The 24,219-nt window shown below is 55.2% G+C and overlaps 1 protein-coding gene across 1 annotated transcript in view; it reads left to right on the forward strand.

Annotated features, from left to right (window-relative positions):
- Window positions 1-4,796: 4,796 nt before the first annotated feature.
- LOC141938941 (chromodomain-helicase-DNA-binding protein 8-like) overlaps window positions 4,797-24,219 on the forward strand; it is a gene marked incomplete at its 3' end in the record, with an annotated part of 30,530 nt that continues 11,107 nt past the window's right edge. Inside the window, 33 exon segments of the mRNA XM_074857971.1 lie at window positions 4,797-5,124; window positions 5,127-5,186; window positions 5,189-5,274; window positions 5,276-5,305; window positions 5,307-5,519; window positions 6,463-6,572; window positions 6,701-6,939; window positions 7,063-7,424; window positions 9,106-9,479; window positions 11,214-11,304; window positions 11,306-11,329; window positions 11,414-11,608; window positions 11,725-11,793; window positions 11,878-11,933; window positions 12,815-12,932; window positions 13,021-13,104; window positions 13,214-13,351; window positions 13,457-13,582; window positions 13,698-13,937; window positions 14,096-14,272; window positions 16,739-16,882; window positions 16,981-17,236; window positions 17,476-17,689; window positions 17,772-17,967; window positions 18,052-18,219; window positions 20,032-20,211; window positions 20,296-20,406; window positions 20,499-20,710; window positions 21,800-21,999; window positions 22,127-22,283; window positions 22,378-22,467; window positions 23,832-23,935; window positions 24,043-24,157. Coding sequence (XP_074714072.1) covers window positions 4,797-5,124; window positions 5,127-5,186; window positions 5,189-5,274; window positions 5,276-5,305; window positions 5,307-5,519; window positions 6,463-6,572; window positions 6,701-6,939; window positions 7,063-7,424; window positions 9,106-9,479; window positions 11,214-11,304; window positions 11,306-11,329; window positions 11,414-11,608; window positions 11,725-11,793; window positions 11,878-11,933; window positions 12,815-12,932; window positions 13,021-13,104; window positions 13,214-13,351; window positions 13,457-13,582; window positions 13,698-13,937; window positions 14,096-14,272; window positions 16,739-16,882; window positions 16,981-17,236; window positions 17,476-17,689; window positions 17,772-17,967; window positions 18,052-18,219; window positions 20,032-20,211; window positions 20,296-20,406; window positions 20,499-20,710; window positions 21,800-21,999; window positions 22,127-22,283; window positions 22,378-22,467; window positions 23,832-23,935; window positions 24,043-24,157 — 5,267 coding nt within the window.

Below are 24,219 nucleotides of genomic sequence, written 5' to 3' on the forward strand. Positions count from 1 at the left end.
GTGGTTAATTCTGAATTTTTCCAACTTTAACAAAAAAGTGAATTTTGGGGGGTTGGGGCTGTTTTAAGCTACTTTGGTGTTGAAAAATTTATTTTTTTAGGCGTTTTTGGGAACAATTTCGACCTCAATTTGTTTTCCGTGTGGTTAATTTTTAATTTTCATGCTTTTTATTAAAAAAAAAAAGGCAATTTGAGGGGATTTGGGCATCATTTTGAATTTATATTTCGGTTTAAAATTTTTTTTTTTGAGGAGGTTTGGCCACTTTTTTGACCCCGTTTTCCTCAGGATTGCTGAATTTACAAATTTTTCTGTCTTTTATTAATCAAAAAAATAAATTTGAGGGAATTTTAGTGCCATTTTCCAGTTCTTTAGGGGTTAATTCTCATTTTTGAGAAGGTTTGGCCACAATTTTCATCCCAAATTCCTCTTTTTTTTTGGTTCGTTATGAATTTTTCTGGTTTTCGTTAAAAAAAAAAAAAAGCCCATTTTGGGGGGATTTGGGTGCTGTTTTGGCGTTTTAAAGATCTTTTTGGAGAGTTTGGTCACAATGCAAACTTAGATTTTTCTCCAAAAAATGTAAATCATTGATTTTTCTGGATTTTTAATTTTAAAAAGTCCATTTAATGCAAATTTAGGTGTAATTTTTACCTTAATTTAGGCCTTAAAAGTGAATTTTCAGAGGGGGGTTGGCCACAGTTTTGACCCCAATTTCCTCAAGGATCATGAATTATGATTTTTTTTTTTGGTTTTTCATTAACAAAAAAAGTCAGTTTGGGCAGAATTTTGACCCAAGTTTCCTCAGGGATTGGTTAATTCCAAATTTTTCTGCCAAAAAAAAAAAAAATCAATTGGAGGGGATTTTTGGGCCATTTTCCGTTATTTCTTGGTTTCAAACTTTTTTTTTTTTCAGGGGTTTTGGCCTCAATTTTGACGCCAATTTCCTGAAGAACGGTTAATTACGTGGTTTCTATTCTCTCGTTAACAAAAATCACCACTTTGGGGGATTTGGGCCCAGTTTTGAGCTATTTTTTTTTTAGTTTAAACCTGATTTTTTGAGAGGGCTCCCGCCACATTCTTGACCCCAATTTCCTCAAAAATGGTTAAATAGGGTTTTTTTCCACATTTTCCGTTAATGAAATATGGGGGGATTTGGGTTTTTTGAGCTATTTTGGGGGTTTTAAAGAGATATTTTGAGAGGATTTGGTCAAAATTTTAACCCCAATTCTCTCAAAAATTATTAATTATTATTTTTCTTGTCTTTTACTAATAAAAACCCCAATTTTGGGATATTTCAACATTTCCCCACAGAAATGGAAGTTTTGGTGAAGAACGTGCGCCAAAACTCCCTGAAAAATCCCATTTTTAGGCCCAAAAGTAGCTTAAAATAGCAGCAAAACCCCCTCAAATTATTTTTTATTTTCATGAAAATGGGAAAATTCAACATTTCCCCACAGAAATGGAGTTTTGGTGAAGAACGTTCGCCAAAACTCCCTCAAAAAACCACGTTTTTAGGCCCAGAAGTGGCCTCAAATATCTGCAAACCCCCCTCAAATTGTGTTTTATTTTAATAAAAAGGGGAAAATTCAACGTTTTCCCACAGAAATGGAAGTTTTGGTGAATAATGTGCCCCAAAACTCCCTGAAAAAATCCCATTTTTAGGCCCAGAACTGGCTTAAAAGAGCAGCAACCCCCCCCCAACTATTCTTAATTTTAATAAAAAGGGGAAAATTCAACATTTCCCCACACAAATGCAAGTTTTGTTGAAGAACGTGCCCCAAACCCCCCTAAAAACCCACAATTTGGCGGCATTTTGAGGGCGATTGCGGCGGGGGGGGGGGGGGGCTCTTATCCAGCGCTTTTCCCCCCCCCCCCCGCGGCCCGCTGAACCAGCGCGATTCCAGGGCGGGGCTTTAGCGCCGATTCTTTATTATTTTTTTTAAAAAGCGATTTGCGGGTGGGTTTGTTGGTTTTTTTATTATTATTTTATTTTGAGCGCGCTCTCGGCGCGGCGGCCGCGGCCGGGAGACACTTAAGGACCCCCCCTCCCCTTCGGCGCCTTTTTTACCCCATTTACAAAATGGCGGCCGCGCAGGGCTGCCCCCCGCGTTGCCTGCTGCCCCGCGCGCTCAGGCAGCGCCACGGCCACCCCTGAAAGGGTCCTCGCTAAGGCGACTGTGAGGGGGGTGGTTGACTTCCGGGTAGGCCCCCCCCCCCACCCCAACTCTTGTGACAACCAACCGCGCTGGTTGACGGGCAGGTGTGGGCTCAGCCATAGCGTGCGAGGAAAAGGGTGATGGAAGGAGGGGAAGGGGCGGGGCTTGAGGGCGGGGCGGGGTCCGCCCGGGGGTTGCGTTGCGCCGTGCCCGCGCGCGCGCGCCGCCGCCCGCCGCCTTGGGCCTCGCCGAAGCGCGGGGGGGGGGGTGACGGACACCGAAACCCCCCCCCAAACCCCTCCCCCCCCCCCTTCCCCTCCCCCCCCCTCCCTCAGGTAAGACCCCGCCGGTTTGTTGATTTTTATGGATTTTTATGAATTTGACCCGGTTTTTGGGGTGGGTTTTTTTTTTTTTTTTTTTTTGAAGGGGGGGGGGCGCGCGCTCGGGGCCTCCCCCCCCCCCCCCCCCATCCCCTCATGGATGGGTTGGCCCCGCCCCTATGGGGGGGGGGAGGGACTGGGAGGACCAGTTGGGGTTACTGGGAGGGCCCCCCCCCCCCCCTTCGGGTGATACTGGGAGGCCCAGTTGGCCTCGCGCTGAGGCACCGGTTCCCCCCAGTTCCCTCTGACTGGGGACCCCAGTTTCCCTCTTACTGGGAGTCCCAGTTCCCCCCATTTCCCTCTTACTGGCAGCCCCAGTTTTCCTCTTACTGGGCACCCCAGTGACCCCAGTTCCCCTCTTACTGGGAGTCCCAGTTCCCCCCATTTCCCTCTTACTGGGAGTCCCAGTTCCCCCCATTTCCCTCCTTACTGGGCCTCCCAGTTCCCCCCCCTCCCCCCTTACTGGACACTCCAGTTCCCTCTAACTGGGCACCCCAGTTCCCTCCTTACTGAGCCTCCAGTCCCCCCCATTCCCCTTTAACTGGGCACCCCAGTTTCCCCAGTTCCCTCTAACTGGGCATCCCAGTGCCCCCCAGTTCCCCTCTTAGTCGGAGTCCCAGTTTCCCCAGTTTCTCTCTTACTGGGAGTCCCGGGTCCCATCTGATTGGGCACCCCAGTTCCCCCCAGTTCCCCTCCTACTGGGGACCCCAGTTCCCCTCTTACTGGGAGTCCCAGTTCCCCCCCATTCCCCTCTTACTGGGGACCCCAGTGCCCCCAGTTTCCCACTTAGTGGGCACCCCCAGTTCCCCCCCATTCCCCTCTTACTGGGAGTCCCAGTCCCCCTCAGTTCCCCCCTTCACTGGGGCTCCCAGTCCCCCCCAGTTCCCTCTAACTGGGCACCCCAGTTTCCCCCCTTACTGGGATTTCCAGTGCTCTCTAGTCCCTCTCTTACTGGGCCTCCCACTCCCCCCCAGTTCCCCCCTTACTGGGGCTCCAGTCCCCCCCCCTTCCCCTCTAACTGGACACCCCAGTTCTCCCATTACTGGGGCTCCCAGTCCCACCCAGTTTCCCCCCTTACTGGGATCCCAGTCCCCCCCATTCCCCTCTAACTGGATGCCCCAGTTCTGCCCTTACTGGGCACCCCAGTTCCCCCCAGTTCCCTCTAACTGGGCACCCCAGTTGCCCCCTTACTGGGCCTCCCAGTCCCCCTCATTCCCCTCTAACTGGGCACCCCAGTCCCCCCCAGTTCCCTCTAACTGGGCACCCCAGTTCCCCCCTTACTGGGCCTCCCAGTCCCCCCCAGTTCCCTCTAACTGGGCACCCCAGTTCTCCCATTACTGGGGTTCCCAGTCCCACCCAGTCCCCCCCATTCCCTTCTAACTGGGCACCCCAGTTTCCCCTCTCCCCTCTTACTGGGCCTCCCACTCTCCCCCAGTTCCCTGTAACTGGGCACCCCAGTTCCCCCCTTACTGGGCCTCCCAGTCCCCCCCCCCTTCCCTCTAACTGGACACCCCAGTTCTCCCATTACTGGGGCTCCCAGTCCCACCCAGTTCCCCCCTTACTGGGATCCCAGTCCCCCCCATTCCCCTCTAACTGGATGCCCCAGTTCTGCCCTTACTGGGCACCCCAGTTCCCCCCCAGTTCCCTCTAACTGGGCACCCCAGTTGCCCCCTTACTGGCCTCCCAGTCCCCCTCATTCCCGTCTAACTGGGCACCCCAGTCCCCCCCAGTTCCCTCTAACTGGGCACCCCAGTTCCCCCCTTACTGGGCCTCCCAGTTTCCCCCATTCCCCTCTAACTGGGCACCCCATTTCCCCCCAATTCCCTCCAACTGGTCCCCCCACTTCCCCCCTCCCAGTCCCTCCCAGTCCCTCCCAGTCCCTCCCAGTCCCACCCCCCATTTTCATCCCTTCCGAGCGCACAAAAACTTCCCCCATTTTTGGGCCCCAATGAGCCACTTTTGGGTCTGGGGGGGGTGTGGGGGGGGGTTCCCCCACTTTCAAGGCTGCAGCTGGGGCGGGGGGGGGGGGGTGTGACACCTAGATTTTGGGGTGAAAAACTGCGGTTTCAAGTCATGTCGTGTGTCCGTCCCCCCCCCCCCCAAAATTATTTTTTTCTGCTTCTTTTTCCAGCCCAGCGACCCGGACCCCCCCGCCTCCCCCCGCAGCCTGACGTCACCCCCTTTTCCAACCCCCCCCCCCTTTTTTTTTGAGGGGGGGAGGGACCCCAAAACCTTGTTCCCACCCCCCCCCCCCCCCCCCAACATGGCCGACCCCATCATGGACCTTTTCGACGACCCCAACCTCTTCGGCCTCGACCCTTTGACGGACGAAACCTTCGCCCCCCCCCCCCACCACCACCCCCCCCCCGACCCCATCGAAGAAGCTCTGACCTTAGCGGGGGCTTTAGAACCCCCCCCGGCCCCCCCAAATCCTCCCCCCGCCCCTTCCGAAGACTCTTTGCCCCCCCAAAACCCCCCCGACCCCCCCCCTCAACCCCAACTTGCCCCCGACCAAGAGCTTCTTAGTCAAGGCAACCCCTTCATGGGGGTGGCCACCGCTTTGCCTTCCTCTTCCTCCTCCTCGGGGCTCCCCCAACCCCCAAAATCGTCATCCTCAAAGCCCCCCCGGGGGGGGCGACCGCAACGGGGTCCCCCAATCTTCTACCGCGCCCCCCCCGACCGGTGGGGTCACCCCAAACGGGGGAAAAGTGACTTTCGCCAAAGTTTTAACGGGGGACCCCCCAACTCCGACCCGGCGTTTCCATCGTTACCCGGCAACGCCGCTACGGTTTTAACGGGAAAAATGAACCCCCCCGGAAATGGGGGGGCACCCGGGGCTGCCCCCCCGCCCCCCGCCGGCGCTGCCGTTCACCGATTGGTTCAACCGGGACGACCCGTCAAGCAATTGGTTTTACAACCCGTCAAAACCGGGGGGGCCGGGACCCCCCTAAAACCCGCCGTTACCTTGACGTCGGCGCCGGCGCAGGTGATGGGGATTGGGGGGGAGGGGGGCGCGGGGGGGGAACTTTGGGAGGTTCTGAGGGGTTTGGGGGGTCCCCAAGGTCAAGGTCAGGTCTTGGGGGGGGGGTCTGGGGGGGGTGGGGGGCTCACGGTGGGTCTTTGAGGTTGGGGTTATCTCGTTGGGTTGGGGTCATCTTGTTGGGTTGAGGGCTTTGGGGGGGGGTCTGATGGGGTGGGGGGGCTCGGGGGGGGGCTCGGGGGGGGGGTGGGGGGTCCGCAAGGTCAAGGTCAGGTCTTGGGGGGGGTCTGGGGGGGGGTTGGGGGACTCATGGGGGGTCTTTGAGGTTGGGGTTATCTCGTTGGGTTGGGGTCATCTTGTTGGGTTCAGGGCTTGGGGGGGGGTCTGATGGGGTGGGGGGGCTCGGTGGGGGGTGGGGGGTCCCCAAGGTCAAGGTCAGGTCTTGGGGGGGGGTCTGGGGGGGTGGGGGGCTCATGGTGGGTCTTTGAAGTTGGGGTCATCTTGTTGGGTTGGGGTCATTTCATTGAGTTGAGGTTTTGGGGGTTGGGGGGGCTCAAGAGGGGGTTTGGGGGGGTCTGGGGGGTCCTCAAGGTCAAGGTTAGGTCTTGGGGGGGGTGTTACGGGGCTCGGGGGGGTCCCCAAGGTCAAGGTCAGGTCTTGGGGGGGGAGGTTGGGGGGCTCAGGGGGGTCGTTGAGGTTGAGGTCATCTCGTTGGGTTGGGGTCTTGGGGATTGGGGGGGCTCAAGGGGGGGTTTTGGGGGGGTCCCCAAGGTCAAGGTGAGGTCTTGGAGGGGTGTGTCTGGGGGGGATGGGGGGATCCCAAGACCCAACAGTGGGGTCCTCAAAGTTCTTGAGAACCTCAGGGTTGGGGTCACCACCCAATAACGGGGTCCCCCAAGTCCTTGAGGTCGCCATTTTGGGGTCACCTCCCCCAGGGGGGTCCCCCAAGTCCTTGAGGTCGCCATTTTGGGGTCACCTCCCCCCGGGGGGGGTCCCCGAAGTCCTTGAGGTCGCCATTTTGGGGTCACCTCCCCCAGGGGGGTCCCCCAAGTCCTTGAGGTCGCCATTTTGGGGTCACCTCCCGCAGGGGGGTCCCCCAGGTCCTTGAGGTCGCCATTTTGGGGTCACCTCCCCCGGGGGGGGTCCCCCAGGTCTTGAGGTCGCCATTTTGGGGTCACCTCCCCCAGGGGGGTCCCCCAAGTCCTTGAGGTCGCCATTTTGGGGTCACCTCCCACCCCCGAGGTCCCCAAAGTTCTTGAGAACCTCAAAATTGGGGTCACCACCCCCCAGGGGGGGTCCCCAAAGTCCTTGAGGTCCCCAAATTTGGGGTCCCCACTCAATAGTGGGGTGGTCCCCAACATCCTTGACCCCAAATTTGGGGTCACCTCCCCCCAGGGGGGGGTCCCAAAGTCCTCAAGAACCTCCCGTTGGGGGCCACCACCCCGTTCCGAGGTCTCCCAAGTTCCTCGGGATTCCCCCGCCCCCAAAATCCCCTTTTTTCCCCCCGTTTTGGCGTTGACCCTGCCCCCTTTTTTTTCCCTCCCTATAGGGCGAATCAAACGCATCACCCTGGTCCTCCAACAACCCCCGGGCGGAAGCTCCGTCCCCGGGCAACGTCACGTGGTTTTAGGTAGCCTCCCGGGCAAGATCGTCTTGCAGGGCAACCAACTGGCCGCCCTCGGGCAAGCGAAAGGGGCAACCGGGCAACCGGCCAAGGTGGTCACCATCCAACTTCAAGTTCAACAACCCCCCAGCGGCCAATCGGGAACCCCCCAGAAGATCCAACTCCTTCAACAAGCCACCGGGGCTAGTGGCCAACCGGCTCCGGTAGCCGTATCGTCGGTGCCCCAGGTGGTGGCCGGGGCCGGTCAAAGGTTGACGGTGCCCTTGAAGGTGGTTCTACAGCCCCAGGTAGGGGGGGATGGGGAGGGGTGGGGGGGCCCGCGGAGTAGCCCGGGGTTGGGGGTTGGTGGCCCAAGGGTTTGGGGGGGAGCGTGGCCCGTTTTGGGGCGGTTCAGGATGATTTTGGGCCGTCGCGGCTGATTTGGAGCCGTAATGAGCAATTTTGGTGCCGTTAGACCCAATTTTGGTGCCGTTAGACCCAATTTTGGTGCCGTTACACCCAATTTTGGTGCCGTTAGACCCAATTTTGGTCCCGTCACACCCAATTTTGGTCCCGTCACAACCCAATTTTGGTCCCGTCACACCCAATTTTGGTCCCGTCACACCCAATTTTGTGCCGTTAGACCCAATTTTGGTGCCGTTAGACCCCAATTTTGGTGCCGTTAGACCCAATTTTGGTGCCGTTACACCCAATTTTGGTGCCGTTGGACCCAATTTTGGTGCCGTTACACCCAATTTTGGTCCCGTTACACCCAATTTTGGTGCCGTTACACCCAATTTTGGTGCCGTTAGACCCAATTTTGGTCCCGTTACAACCCAATTTTGGTCCCGTTACACCCAATTTTGGTGCCATTACACCCAATTTTGGTCCCGTCACACCCAATTTTGGTGCCATTACACCCAATTTTGGTCCCGTTACACCCAATTTCGGTCCCACACCCAATTTTTGTACCGTTACACCCAATTTTGGTCCCATAATGCCCAATTTTTGCCCTATTATGCCCAATTTTTGTCCGATCAAACCCAATTTTGGTTCCTTTACACCCAATTTTGGTCCCGTTAACACCCAACTTTGGTCCCATCCCACCCAATTTTTGTCCTTTTATCCCCATTTTTTGTCCCATCACACCCAATTTTGGTCCGATCAAACCCAATTTTGGTCCGATTACACCCAATTTTGGTCTGATCAAACCCAATTTTGGTGCCATTTCACCCAATTTTGGTCCCATTACATCCAATTTTGGTTCCTTTACACCCAATTTTTGTCCTGTTTCGCCCAATTTTGGTCCCATCACACCCAATTTTCATCCCATCAAACCCAATTTTGGTTCCTTTACACCCAATTTTGGTCCCATTTCGCCCAACTTTGGTCCCATCACACCCAATTTTTGTCCCGTTTCACCCAATTTTTGTCCCGTTTCACCCAATTTTTGTCCCATTATGTCCAACTTTGGTCCCATCACACCCAATTTTTGTCCGATCAAACCCAATTTTGGTCCTATTACGCCGGATTTTGGTCCCATCACACCCAATTTTTTGCCCACGATGACCAATTTTTGTCCTGTTATGCCCAATTTTTGTCCCATTTCGCTGGATTTTGGTCCCATCACACCCAATTTTTCGCCCACGATGACCAATTTTTGTCCTGTTATGCCCAAATTTTGTCCCGTTTCGCCCAATTTTGGTCCCATCACACCCAATTTTCGTCCCATCAAACTCAATTTTGGTCCAGTTATGCCCAATTTTTGTCCCGTTTCGCCCAATTTTGGTCCCATCACACCCAATTTTTGTCCGATCAAACCCAATTTTGGTCCTATTATGCCGGATTTTGGTCCCATCACAGCCAATTTTTCGCCCGCGATGACCAATTTTTGTCCTGTTGTGCCCAATTTTTGTCCAATTAAACCCAATTTTGGACCCATAACACCCAATTTTTCTCTTTTCACCCCATTTTCCCCCCCCGCCGCAGGCCGGCTCCTCGCAGGGCGGCTCCCCCGGCCTCTCGGTGGTGAAGGTCCTCAGCAGCACCGAAGTGGCCGCTTTGGCCGGGCCGGGTTCGCGCGGCGCCACCGAAGAAAGTCGGAAATTGGAACATCAAAAAAAACAAGAAAAAGCCAATCGCATCGTGGCCGAAGCCATCGCCCGCGCCCGCGCCCGCGGCGAGCAGAACATCCCCCGCGTCCTCAACGAGGACGAACTCCCCAGCGTCCGCCCCGAGGAAGAGGGCGAACGCAAACGGCGGAGGAAGGCTCCCGGCGACCGCGGGGGCCCCAAGGAGGAGCGACCCCGCAAGGGCAAAGGTCAAGGAGGGGCCGGCAAGAGTAAAGGCCGCAGTAAACCCAGGTGAGGGCGTCAAAAAGGGCGGGATTGGGCCCAAAAATGGGGCGGGGAGGGGCGGAAGCCAACGGGGGGGGTCGGGGTCCCCCTTGGGCCCCAACTGTTGGCCACCGTTGGGCCCAACCCTTGTCCTTCATCGTCACGCAAGTCTTGGCCCTTGTTGGCCCCAACATTGAGCCTCGTTGGTTCCAACTTTGGCCCTTGTTGGCCTCCAAACTTGACTTTCATTGGCCCCAACCTTGCCCCTCGTTGGCCACCAACGTTGACCCTTGTTGGCCCCAACCTTGACCCTCGTTGGCCTCAACGCTTGACATTCATCATCTCCCAATTCCTGACCTTCATCGTCCCCAACCCTTGACCCTCATCGTCCCCAACCCTTGACCCTCATCATCCCCAACCCTTGACCCTCATCCTCCTCAACCCTTGACCCTCATCATCCCAACCCTTGACCTTCATCATCCCAACCCTTGACCTTCATCATCACCAACCCTTGACCCTCATCATCCCCAACCCTTGACCTTCATCATCCTCAACTGTTGACCCTCATCATCCCCAACCCTTGACCTTCGTCATCTCCCAACTCTTGACCCTCATTGTCCCCAACCCTTGACCCTCATCATCTCCCAAACCTTGACCCTCATCATCCCCAACCCTTGACCTTCATCATCTCCCAACTCTTCACCCTCATCGTGCCCAACCCTTGACCTTCTTCATCCCGAACACTTGACCCTCATCATCCCCATCCCTTGACCCTCATCATCACCAACCCTTGACCTTCATCTCCCAACTCTTCACCCTCGTCATCCCGAACCCTTGACCTTCATCATCTCCCAACTCTTGACCCTCATTGTCCCCAACCCTTGACCTTCATCATCCTCAACTGTTGACCCTCATCATGCCAACCCTTGACCCTCATCATCCCCAACCCTTGACCCTCATCATCCCCAACCCTTGACCTTCGTCATCTCCCAACTCTTGACCCTCATTGTCCCCAACCCTTGACCCTCATCATCTCCCAAACCTTGACCCTCATCATCCCCAACCCTTGACCTTCATCATCTCCCAACTCTTCACCCTCATCGTGCCCAACCCTTGACCTTCTTCATCCCGAACACTTGACCCTCATCATCCCCATCCCTTGACCCTCATCATCACCAACCCTTGACCTTCATCTCCCAACTCTTCACCCTCGTCATCCCGAACCCTTGACCTTCATCATCTCCCAACTCTTGACCCTCATTGTCCCCAACCCTTGACCTTCATCATCCTCAACTGTTGACCCTCATCATGCCAACCCTTGACCCTCATCATCCCCAACCCTTGACCTTCGTCATCTCCCAACTCTTGACCCTCATCATCCCCAACCCTTGACCTTCATCATCTCCCAACTCTTCACCCTCGTTATCCCCAACCCTTGACCTTCATCATCTCCCAACTCTTTACCCTCATTGTACCCAACCCTTGACCTTCATCATCCCAACCCTTGACCCTCATCGTCCCCAATCCTTGACCCTCATCATCCCCAACCGTTGACCTTCATCATCTCCCAACTCTTCACCCTCATCGTGCCCAACCCTTGACCTTCTTCATCCCCAACCCTTGACCCTCATCATCCCCAACCCTTGACCCTCATCATCCCCAACCTCTGACCCCCCAACCAAACCCCCCAAGCCGCTGTCCGTCCATCCGTCCGTCCCTCCGTCCCCCGCTAACCCCCCCCCCCTTCTCTCACCCCTCCAGCACCATCACGCCGGTGGTGGGGAAGAAACGGAAGCGCAACGCTTCCTCCGACAACTCGGACGCCGAAGTGATGCCGGCGCAGTCGCCGCGGGGAAGAAGAAGAAACCAGCGTTCAGGTACCGGCAGACGCCACCGATTGGTCGCCGGTGGCGGGAACCGCGGCCTCGTTTTTTAATTATTTTTTTGTTTTGTTTTTCCAGAAACGACGATCGAATCGGCAAGTCAAACGCAAGAAATACACTGAAGATTTGGACATCAAAATCACCGACGATGAGGAGGATGAAGAGTTGGACGTAACGGGGCCTGTCCGACCCGAACAACCCCCCGTCCCTCAGCCCCCCGTGCCGGAGCCAGAGCCGGAAGGCGAGACGTTGCCCTCCATGCAGTTTTTTGTGGTGGGGGCTCTTGAATTTCTCTTTTTTTTTTTTTTTTTTTGAATTTTACGGCATTTATCATTTTTCTCACCGTTTTTCATCCCGTTCCACCATTTTTTTGGGGTTTTTTCCTCCAGGAAAACCCCAGCGAGGAGGACGCGGCCATCGTTGACAAGGTCCTTTCCATGAGGGTGGTGAAGAAAGAGGTGAGAAACCCCCGTGGCGACGCCTTTTACCGGCGTTTTACCGGCGTTTTGCCGACGCTAACGTCCCGCCCACTTTCTTCCCAGCTTCCCTCGGGGCAGTTGACCGAATCGGAGGAGTTTTTCGTCAAATATAAGAACTAGTAGGTGGCCGAACGAGGCGGGGGGTGGGTGGCGGGAGGTCAACGGCGTCACAATTGGGCTCGTCGTTGAGTTGAGGTCTACGAAGCCAACGTTGGGTTGAGGTCTACGAAGCCAACGTTGGGTTGAGGTCTACGAAGCCAACGTTGGGTTGAGGTCTACGAAGCCAACGTTGGGTTGAGGTTGCCAAAGCCAACGTTGGGGTCTACAAAGTCAACGTTGGGTTAAGGTCACCAGAGCCGACATTGGATTGAGGTTGCCAAAGCCGACGTTGGGTTGAGGGTCTACAAAGCCGACGTTGGGTTGAGGTCACCAAAGCCGATGTTGGGTTGAGGGTCTACAAAGCCAATGTTGGGTTGAGGTTGCCCAACCCGATGTTGGGTTGTGGTTGCCAAAGCCGACGTTGGGTTGAGGGTCTACAAAGCCGACGTTGGGTTGAGGGTCTACAAAGCCGACGTTGGGTTGAGGTCACCAAAGCCGATGTTGGGTTGAGGGTCTACAAAGCCAATGTTGGGTTGAGGTTGCCCAACCCGATGTTGGGTTGTGGTTGCCAAAGCCGACGTTGGGTTGAGGGTCTACAAAGCCAACGTTGGGTTGAGGTCACCAAAGCCAACGTTGGGTTGGGGTCTACAAAGCCAGCATTGGGTTGGGGTCGCTGAAGCCAACGTTGGGTTGAGGTCACCAAAGCCAACGTTGGGTTGAGGTCGCCCAACCCAACATGGGTTGAGATCTATAGACCTTGGGTGGGCCCAATGCTCAGTGACCTTTGAAAAATTTTGGGGTTTTTTTTGCCCTGATGTTGCCCAAAAACGGCTTTACCGACCCCAAATAGCTTCGCGGGGGCGGGGCTTCGCCCTGGTGACTGTTTGTGTCCCCCCCCCAGCTCTTATCTCCACTGCGAGTGGGCCACCATCGACCAACTGGAGAAGGACAAGAGGATCCACCAGAAACTCAAGAGATTCAAGACGAAGATGACGCAGATGCGACATTTTTTCCACGAGGTGCTGGGTTGAGGGAGGGGCTGGGGGGGTGGGGAAGGGATTTTGGGGGTCCCCCCACTCACCACCCCCCAATAAATCTCCCTAAAAGGACGAAGAACCTTTCAACCCCGACTACGTGGAGGTGGATCGAATCTTGGACGAGTCCCACAGCATCGACAAAGACAACGGGGAGGTGAGCGGGAAGGCGAAAACGGGAGAAAATCCCCCAAAATTTTGGTTTTTTTCACCGACGCTCCTTTTTTTTAAATTTTTGCGTTTTTTGGGCTTTTTATTGGTTGTAGCCGGTGGTTTACTACTTGGTGAAGTGGTGCTCCCTCCCCTACGAGGACAGCACGTGGGAGCTCAAAGAGGACGTCGACGAGGGAAAAATCGGGGAATTTAAGCGAATCCAAGCCCGGCACCCGGAGCTCAAGCGCTTGGTGAGCGTCCAAGTCCCTTCCAACCCCCCGTTTGCGCGCGTCTGTGTCCCCTTTAAATTTTTTTTCTGCTTTTTGTCTTTTTTTCTTCCCCCCCCGCCCCCCCAGCCCCGTCCTCAAGCGGGTTCCTGGAAGAAACTGGAGCTCTCGCACGAGTACAAGAACCACAACCAGCTCCGCGAGTACCAACTGGAAGGGGTCAACTGGTTGCTCTTCAACTGGTACAACAGGCGAGTGGCGGGATGAGGTTGAGGACACGGGAGACGCCAAAAAAAACCCTTTCTCACCCCAAAAATAAACCTCCCAGCGCTCTCGTAACTGGTTATTTCCTTCGCCTCCCCGCAGGCAGAACTGTATCTTGGCCGACGAGATGGGTTTGGGCAAAACCATCCAATCCATCGCGTTTCTCCAAGAAGTTTATAACGTCGGGATTCGTGGACCTTTCCTGGTCATCGCGCCCCTCTCCACCATCACCAACTGGGAGAGGGAGTTCAACACTTGGACGGAAATGAACAGCATCGTCTACCACGGGAGTTTGGCCTCGCGCCAGATGATCCAACAGTACGAGATGTACTGCAAAGACTCACGGGTAACGTGGTTTGGCTTCTTCTTGACCTCAAAATCTTCTTTTTGACCTCAAAATCTTCTTTTCGACCCTTTTCAACCTCCAAATCTTCTTTTCGAGCTCAAAAACTTCTTTTCCGCTTCAAAAAAACACTTTTTATCTTGTCCAAACCTCCTCCCTAGGGTCGTCTTATCCCCGGGGCCTACAAATTTGACGCCCTCATCACCACCTTCGAGATGATCCTCTCCGACTGCCCAGAGCTACGAGAGATCGAGTGGCGTTGCGTCATCATCGACGAGGCCCACCGCCTCAAAAACCGCAATTGCAAACTCCTCGATAGCCTCAAACACATGGACCTGGTGAGGAGATGGGGTCTGGGTTGGATCTGGAGATGTTTGGGGTCATTTTGTGTCCCTGGGGGATGGTGCTGGAGGTGTTTGTGGGGGTCTTGGTTGCATCTGGAGATGTTCAGGGTCATTTTGTGTGTCCGGGGGATGGTCCTGGAGGTGTTTGTGGGGGTCTTGGTTGCATCTGGAGATGTTCAGGGTCATCTTGTGTCCTGGGGGATGGTCCTGGAGATGTTTGTGGGGGTCTTGGTTGCATCTGGAGATGTTCGGGGTCATCTTGTGTCCTGGGGGATGGTCCTGGAGATGTTTGTGGGGGTCTTGGTTGCATCTGGAGATGTTTGGGGTCATTTTGTGTCCCGGGGGATGGTCCTGGAGGTGTTTGTGGGGGTCTTGGTTGCATCTGGAGATGTTCAGGGTCATTTTGTGTCCCGGGGGATGGTCGTGGAGGTGTTTGTGGGGGTCTTGGTTGCATCTGGAGATGTTTGGGGTCATTTTGGGCCCCAACGGATGGTCTTGGAGGTGTTTGTGGGCGTCTTGGTTGTATCTGGAGATGTTTGGGGTCATCTTGTGTCCCGGGGACTGGTCCTGGAGGTGTTTGCGGTGTCTTGGTTGCATCTGGAGATGTTTGGGGTTATCTCACACCCCAGAGGATGGTCCTGGAGGTGTTTGTGGGCATCTTGGTTGCATCTGGAGATGTTTGGGGTTATCTCACACCCCAGAGGATGGTCCTGGAGGTGTTTGTGGGCATCTTGGTTGGATCTGGAGATGTTTGGGGTTATCTCACACCCCAGAGGATGGTCCTGGAGGTGTTTGTGGGCATCTTGGTTGGATCTGGAGATCTTTGGGGTTATTTCGTGCTTCAACGGATGGTCGTGGAGGTGTTTGTGGGTGGCTTGGTTGCATCTGGAGATGTTTGGGGTCGTTTCGGGCCCCAACGGATGATCCTGGAGGTGTTTGTGGGTGGCTTGGTTGCATCTGGAGATGTTTGGGGTCGTTTCGGGCCCCAACGGATGATCCTGGAGGTGTTTGTGGGGGACTTGGTTGCATCTGGAGATGTTTGGGGTCATCTCGTGCCCTGGGGGATGGTCCTGGAGGTGTTTGTGGGCGTCTTGGTTGGATCTGGAGATATTTGGTGTCATCTCACACCGCAGCTGATGGCCCTGGAGGTGTTTGTGGGCGTCTTGTTTGCATCTGGAGATGTTTAGGGTCATTTTGTGTCTCAATGCGTGATCCTGGAAGTGTCTGTGGTGGTCTTGGTTGCATCTGGAGATGTTTGGGGTCATTTGGTGTTTCAACGGATGGTCCTGGAGGTGTTTCTGGGAGTCCTGGTTGGATCTGAAGATGTTTAGGGTCAGCTCCTACCCTGGGGGATGGTCCTGGAGACATTTGTGAGGGTCTTGGTTGCCTCTGGAGATGTTTGAGGTTATTTTGTGCCCCGGGGGATGGTCCTGAAGGTGTTTGTGGGCATCTTGGTCGCGTCTGGAGATGTTTGGGGTCATCTTAAACCCCAGGGGATGGTCTTGGAAGTGTTTGTAGAGGTCTTGGTTGTATCTGGAGATGTTTGGGGTTATTTGGTGTCCCAATGGATGGTCCTGGACGTATTTGTGGGGGTCTTGGTTGCATCTGGAGATGTTTGGGGTCATCTTGTGTCCCGGGGGATGGTCCTGGATGTGTTTGTGGGGGTCTTGGTTGCATCTGGAGATGTTTGGGGTTATCTCACACCCCAGAGAATGGTCCTGGAGATGTTTGTGGGGTCTTGGTTGAATGTGGAGATGTTTGGGGTCATTCGGTGCCTCAACGGATGGTCCTGTGGGGGACTTGGTTGCATCTGGAGATGTTTGGTGTCATCTCATGCCCCAGAGGATGGTCCTGGCGATGTGTGTGAGCATCTTGGTTGTATCTGGAGATGTTTTGGGGTCAGCTTCTGCCCCGGGGGTTGCTTCTGGATGTGGTTTTGGGGGTCTTGGTTGTATCTGGAGATGTTTGGGGTCACTTGGTGCCCCAACGGATGGTCCTGGAGGCATTGTGGGCATCTTGGTTGGATCTGGAGATGTTTGGGGTCATTTCGGGCCCCAACGGATGGTCGTGGAGGTGTTTGTGGGCGTCTTGGTCGCATCTGGAGATGTTTGGGGTTATCTCACACCCCAGAGGATGGTCCTGGAGGTGTTTGTGGGCATCTTGGTTGGATCTGGAGATCTTTGGGGTTATTTCGTGCTTCAACGGATGGTCGTGGAGGTGTTTGTGGGCGTCTTGGTCGCATCTGGAGATGTTTGGGGTCGTTTGGTGTCCCAGGGGATGGTCCTGGAGGTGTTTGTGAGCATCTTGGTCACATCTGGAGATGTTTGGGGTCATCCCTTGGCTCAGGGGTTGGTTCTGGAGGTGTTTGTGGGGGACTTGGTTGCATCTGGAGATGTTTGGGGTCATCTCCCATGTCTACCCCACCCCAAGCTCTAACGTTCTCCACCCCGTGGCCATCAGGAACACAAAGTTCTCTTGACGGGCACCCCGCTCCAAAACACGGTGGAAGAACTCTTCAGTCTCTTGCACTTCCTGGAACCTTCCCAATTCCCTTCGGAAGCCGAATTCCTCAAAGATTTTGGCGATCTCAAGACTGAGGAACAGGTGAGGACATGGGGGCCGCTCCCCCCTCCACCCCTTTCCCCGGCCACCTGGGTCCTGCCCGTCCCTCGGTGACGTCGCCTCCTTGGTCCTACCTCCAGGTGCAGAAGCTTCAGGCCATCCTCAAGCCCATGATGCTCCGTCGGTTGAAGGAGGACGTGGAGAAGAACTTGGCGCCCAAACAAGAGACCATCATCGAGGTGGAGTTGACCAACATCCAAAAAAAATATTACCGGGCCATCTTGGAGAAGAATTTCTCCTTTCTCTCCAAAGGTGCCGGTCACACCAACATGCCCAATCTTCTCAACACCATGATGGAGCTACGGAAGTGCTGCAACCACCCCTACCTCATCAACGGTGAGGAAACGGGCGTGGCCAAGGGCGTGGCGGGGTGTCCCGTGTCCTCTCCTCGCCGCGGGGCGTCAACACCGTCTTTGGTTTTCATCCCGTTGGCCGTGGTGGCTTCTTGAAGCTCTGGTTGGGCTCAACGCGTTGGTGGGGGAGGTTCTTCAAGTCGTCTAGTTGGGTTTTGGTGCTCCTCAAGTCTTGGTTTGGGGGAGTTTCGCCCCACTGATGGTCCCGTCCCCACCCAACAGGCGCGGAGGAGAAGATCTTGGCCGAATTTCGAGAATCTTGCCACCACCACGTCCCCCACGACTTCCACCTCCAGGCCATGGTCCGCTCGGCCGGCAAACTGGTGCTGATCGACAAACTGTTGCCCAAACTCAAAGCCGGCGGCCACAAGGTCCTCATCTTCTCCCAGATGGTGCGATGCCTCGACATCTTGGAGGACTACCTCATCCAGAAGAGGTGAGGGAGGTGGGACGACGGGTTGGGGTTCGGGAAGACGGACCTTCACCTTGACCTTGAACGGTTTGGTGATTTTTTGTAGGTACCTCTACGAGCGGATCGATGGAAGAGTCCGGGGCAACCTCCGCCAAGCCGCCATCGACCGCTTCAGCAAACCCGACTCCGATCGCTTCGTCTTCCTCCTCTGCACGCGGGCGGGAGGGTTGGGCATCAACCTCACCGCCGCCGACACCTGCATCATCTTCGATTCCGATTGGAACCCCCAAAACGACCTCCAGGTAACCCCCAAGTTGGAGATTTTAAGATGGCGGCGTCTTCGTTTCGAGACGCTCCACCGTTAATCTTCGGGTTTTTTTTTTTAGGCTCAAGCGCGGTGTCACCGCATCGGGCAGAGCAAAGCGGTCAAGGTTTATCGTCTCATCACGCGTAATTCCTACGAGCGGGAGATGTTCGATAAGGCCAGTCTCAAGTTGGGGTTGGACAAGGCCGTGCTGCAGTCCATGAGCGGGCGCGAGGGCAACATCGCGGGGGTAAGGCGGGGGGCGAGGAAAACGGGGCGTCGAGGCCACGGGGTTGGGGGCCTTTGGGAGAAATGGGGCGGGAAGACCGTGGGGGTGGGGTCTTCTGAGGGAAATTGGGCCCAAAGATGTTGGGAATGGGGTTTTCTGAGGAAAATGAGGTGTGAAGACCATGGGGGTGGGGTCCTTCAGGAGAAATGGGGCGGGAAGATGTTGGGAATGGGGTTTTCTGAGGGAAAGGAGATGTGAAGACCACAAAGATGGTGTCTTTTGAGGGAAACGGGGTGTGAAGATGTTGGGAATTGGGTCTTCTGAGGGAAGTGGGGTGTGAAGAGCATGGGGGTGGGGTCTTCTGAGGGAAATTGGGCCCAAAGATCTTGGGAATGGGGTTTTCTGAGGGAAACAGGGCGTGAAGACCACAAAGATGGCGTCTTTTGAGGGAAACAGGGTGTGAAGATCTTGGGAATTGGGTCTTCTGAGGGAAATTGGGCCCAAAGATGTTGGGAATTGGGTTTTCTGAGGAAAATGAGGTGTGAAGACCATGGGGGTGGGGTCCTTCAGGAGAAATGGGGCGGGAAGATGTTGGGAATGGGGTTTTCTGAGGGAAAGGAGATGTGAAGACCACAAAGATGGCGTCTTTTGAGGGAAACGGGGTGTGAAGATGTTGGGAATTGGGTCTTCTGAGGGAAGTGGGGTGTGAAGAGCATGGGGGTGGGGTCTTCTGAGGGAAATTGGGCCCAAAGATCTTGGGAATGGGGTTTTCTGAGGGAAACAGGGCGTGAAGACCACAAAGATGGCGTCTTTTGAGGGAAACAGGGTGTGAAGATCTTGGGAATTGGGTCTTCTGAGGGAAATTGGGCCCAAAGATGTTGGGAATTGGGTTTTCTGAGGGAAATGAGGTGTGAAGACCATGGGGGTGGGGTCCTTCAGGAGAAATGGGGTGGGAAGATGTTGGGAATGGGGTTTTCTGAGGGAAACAGGGCATGAAGACCACAAAGATGGCGTCTTTTGAGGGAAACAGGGTGTGAAGATCTTGGGAATTGGGTCTTCTGAGGGAAATTGGGCCCAAAGATGTTGGGAATTGGGTTTTCTGAGGAAAATGAGGTGTGAAGACCATGGGGGTGGGGTCTTCTGAGGGAAATTGGGCGGGAAGATGTTGGGAATGGGGTTTTCTGAGGGAAACAGGGCATGAAGACCACAAAGATGGCGTCTTTTGAGGGAAACAGGGTGTGAAGATCTTGGGAATTGGGTCTTCTGAGGGAAATTGGGCCCAAAGATGTTGGGAATGGGGTTTTCTGAGGAAAATGAGGTGTGAAGACCACGGGGGTGGGATTTTCTGAGGGAAATTGGGCGGGAAGATGTTGGGAATGGGGTTTTCTGAGGGAAAGGAGGTGTGAAGACCCCAAAGATGGCGTCTTCTGAGGGAAACGGGGTGTGAAGACCACGGGGTTGGAGTCTTCTGAGGGAAATTGGGCCCAAAGATCTTAGGAATGGGGTTTTCTGAGGGAAATGAGGTGTGAAGACCATGGGGGTGGGGTCCTTCAGGAGAAATGGGGCGGGAAGATGTTGGGAATGGGGTTTTCTGAGGGAAATGGGGTGTGAAGACCACAAAGATGGCGTCTTCTGAGGGAAATTGGGCCCAAAGATGTTGGGAATGGGATTTTCTGAGGGAAACGGGGTGTGAAGACCCTAATTTTGAGGGATGTGGGGCCTGGGGGGTGGTTTGGGGTGGGAGCAGAGCCCCGTGGGTCTTCAGGCCACCTCCCTCACCCCCACCCCGGTCCCTCCCTTTTTTTTTTTTCCCTCTCCCCCTTTCCTGGGCAGATCCAGCAATTCTCCAAGAAGGAGATCGAGGACCTGCTGCGGAAGGGCGCCTACGCCGCCATCATGGAAGAGGACGACGAAGGCTCCAAATTCTGCGAGGAAGACATCGACCAGATCCTGCTGCGCCGCACCACCACCATCACCATCGAGAGCGAGGGGAAAGGCTCCACCTTCGCCAAGGTACCTCCACGTCCTCATCCCCGGGGGTCCCACCTCGGAGAACGTCCGTGAACGTTCTCCCCCCAACTCTTGGCCCAACTCTAGGCCAGCTTCGTGGCGTCGGAAAACCGCACCGATATCGCGTTGGACGATCCGAATTTTTGGCAGAAATGGGCTAAAAAAGCCGATTTGGATCTGGATCTGCTCAACAGCAAGGTTGGAGAAGACAACCGTTGGGTTGAGGGGGTTTGGGGGGGGCGGCGCGGCGACGCTCAATATGGTTTTTTTTCCTCCGTTTTGGTCTCCAGAACAACCTCGTCATCGACACGCCGCGGGTGCGGAAGCAAACGCGTCACTTCAGCACCTTCCGGGATGACGATTTGGTGGAGTTTTCGGATTTGGAGAGCGAAGACGAAGAGAGACCTCGATCCCGTCGGCACGACCGGCATCACCACGCCTTGCACCACGCCTACGGCCGCACCGACTGCTTCCGCGTGGAGAAACATCTGCTGGTCTACGGGTGAGGGGGGTGGGGGGGCGCGGATCAGGGCCGGTTCTGCTCTGGTGGCCACCACGAGGAGGTTCTTGGGGGTGGACTAGGGGCAGCTCTGCTCTGGTGGCCACCATGAGGAGGTTCTGCTCTGGTGGCCACCACGACGAGGTTCTTGGTGGGGAGAGTGGACTAGGCCCAACTCTACTACGGTGGCCACCGTGAGGAGGTTTTTGGTGGAAGGAATAGACCTGCCGTGGTGGCCACCTTGAGTAGTTCTTGGTAGAGACAAGTGGACAAGCTCCACTTCTATTGTGGTGGCCACCACAAGGAAGTTCTTGATGGGAGACAAGTGGGCAAGCTCCACCTCTACTATGGTGGCCACCATGAGGATGTTCTTAGTGGAAGGAATAGACCTGCCATGGTGGCCACCACGAGGAGGTTCTTGGTGGGGAGAGTGGACTAGGGCCAGTTTTACTGTGGTGGCCACCATGAGGAGGTTCTTGGTGGAAGGAATAGACGTGCCATGGTGGCCACCACGAGGAGGTTCTTGGTGGGGAGAGTGGACTAGGGCCAGTTTTACTGTGGTGGCCACCATGAGGAGGTTCTTGGTGGAAGGAATAGACCTGCCATGGTGGCCACCACGAGGAGCATCTTAATGGAGACAAGTGGACAAGCTCCAGCTCTTCCTGGTGGCCACCACGACGAGATAGTTGGTGGAGAGAGTGGACTAAGGTCAGTTCTACTGTGGTGGCCACCATGAGGATGTTCTTAGTGGAAGGAATAGACCTGCCATGGTGGCCACCGTGAGGAGGTTCTTGGTGGAAGGAATAGACCTGCCATGGTGGCCACCACGAGGAGGTTCTTGGTGGAGAGAAGTGGACTAGGGCCAGTTTTACTGTGGTGGCCACCGTGAGGATGTTCTTAGTGGAAGGAATAGACCTGCCATGGTGGCCACCACGAGGAGCATCTTAATGGAGACAAGTGGACAAGCTCCAGCTCTTCCTGGTGGCCACCACAAGGAGGTTCTTGGTGGCAGTGGCCGCTGGGAGGTGGTGACACCCCAACCCAAGACCTCCTTGGCCACCAACCTTCTCCTCTGTCCCCCCCCCTCCCAAGGTGGGGCCGATGGCGGGAGATCCTGTCCCACGGGCGCTTCAAGCGGCGCCTCTCGGAACGCGACGTGGAGACCATCTGTCGCGCCATCTTGGTTTATTGTCTTCTCCATTACCGAGGCGACGAGAACATCAAAGGCTTCATCTGGGACCTCATCAGCCCCACCGAGAACGGCAAGGCCAAGGAACTCCAAAACCACTCGGGTGAGGGGGTCTACGACAACTTCTGGGACAACTGGGGACCTCCCGAGGTCCCGTTTTGACCGTTTTTCTCCTTTTTTTTTTGTTTTGTTTTGTTTTTTTTTTTTTTCCCCCCACCCGTTTTCTCCAGGACTTTCCATCCCGGTTCCTCGAGGTCGGAAGGGGAAGAAGGTCAAATCTCAAAGTACTTTTGATGTCCACAAAGCCGAGTGGATCCGAAAATACAACCCCGACACCCTCTTCCAAGACGAGAGCTACAAGAAACATCTCAAGCATCAATGCAACAAGTGGGTGGAGGTCTTGAAGGTCCCTTTTCTGTCCTCCTCGTGGTCCTTTCGTGGGTTTTTTTGGGGTTGACCCTCCCGTCCCACCACCTCCCAGGGTTCTCTTGAGGGTGCGGATGCTCTACTACCTGCGGCAGGAGGTGATCGGCGACCAGGCGGAGAAGGTGTTGGCGGGGGCGGTGGCTGGGTGAGTCCGCAAGACCTTCCTTGAGGTGCTCCAGATCTTCTCGGAGGGGGAGGTTGGGGTGCTCCAGACCCTTTTTGGGGTGGTTGGAGGTGCTACAAGACCTATTGGGGGTGCTCCGGATCTTCCTTGGGGTGGTTAGAGGTTCTCCAAGATCTCTTTGGGGTGTCTTGGGGTGCTCCAGATCTTCCTTGAGGTGGTTTGAGATGCTCCAAGACCTCTTTGGGGTGCTCCAGACCTTCTTCAGGAGAGTTTGAGGTTCTCCAGATCCTCTTTGAGGTGGTTTGAGGTGCTCCAAGACTTCTTTGGGGTGTCTTGGGGTGCTCCAGACCCTCTTGGGGGGAGTTTGAGGTGCTCCAAGATCTCTTTGAGGTGCTCCAAGACCTCTCTGGGGTGTCTTGGGGTGCTCCAGATCTCCCTTGGGGTGGTTTGAGGTGCTCCAAGACCTTTTTGGGGTGTCTTGGGGTGCACCAGATCTCCCTTGGGGTGGTTTGAGGTGCTCCAAGATCTCTTTGGGGTGTCTTGGGGTGCTCCAGATCTTCCTTGGGGTGGTTTGAGGTGCTCCAAGACCTCTTTGGGGTGCTCCAGGCCTTTCTCAGGAGAGTTTGAGGTTGTCCAGACCCTCTTTGAGGTGGTTTGAGGTGCTCCAAGACCTCTTTGGGGTGTCTTGGGGTGCTCCAGATCTTCCTTGGGGTGGTTTGAGGTGCTCCAAGATCTCTTTGGGGTGTCTTGGGGTGCTCCAGATCTTCCTTGAGGTGGTTTGAGATGCTCCAAGACCTCTTTGGGGTGCTCCAGACCTTCTTCAGGAGAGTTTGAGGTTCTCCAGATCCTCTTTGAGGTGGTTTGAGGTGCTCCAAGACTTCTTTGGGGTGTCTTGGGGTGCTCCAGACCCTCTTGGGGGGAGTTTGAGGTGCTCCAAGATCTCTTTGAGGTGCTCCAAGACCTTTTTTGGGGTGTTTTGGGGTGCTCTAGACCTTCTTTGTGGGGGTTTGAGATGCTCTAAGATCTCTTTGGGTGTCTTGGGGTACTCCAGACCCTCTCTGAAGTGGTTTGAGGTGCTCCAAGACCTCCTTGAGATGCTCCAGACTCTCTTTGTAGTGTTTTGGGGTGCTCCAGACCCTCTTTGAGGTGGTTTTGGGGTGCTCCAAGACCTCTTTGGGATGCTCCAAGACTTCCTTGGGGGAACTTTGAGGTTCTCCAAGACCTCCTTGAGGTTCTCCAACTCCTCTTTGAGCTCCTCCAAGCTGGTTTTGGGCTGCCCCACCCCACTTCCTCCCCCCCTTCCATACTATAACTTGACTCGGGGTCCACTTTTGGGGTCCCCCCACCCCCCATAACCCCCCCAATTTCCCCCCACCCCAAACCAGTGACATCGACATCTGGTTCCCGCTGGTGGAGCAACTGGAGGTCCCGACCTCGTGGTGGGACGCCGAAGCCGACAAATCCCTCCTCATCGGCGTCTTCAAACACGGTGAGACGGGAGGGGGAAAAAAACCATCATTTTTGGGGTGAAACCTGCCAGAATTAGGATCGTGACAGGGCGTACCCTCTTTTTTTTTAATTTTTGGGGGAAAAAAGGCTACGAAAAGTACAACACGATGCGCGCCGACCCCGCGCTCTGCTTCTTGGAGAAGGCCGGCCGCCCCGACGAGAAGGCTATCGCTGCCGAGCAGCGCCTGGACGTCGGCGAAGGGTGAGTTTTGGGGGACCCCCCCCTTGAATTTGGGGGGTTCCAGACCCTTTTTGGGGGGTCCT

This window comes from Strix uralensis, unplaced genomic scaffold (genome assembly GCF_047716275.1).
Source record: "Strix uralensis isolate ZFMK-TIS-50842 unplaced genomic scaffold, bStrUra1 scaffold_448, whole genome shotgun sequence".
NCBI classification, from domain to species: Eukaryota; Metazoa; Chordata; class Aves; order Strigiformes; family Strigidae; genus Strix; species Strix uralensis.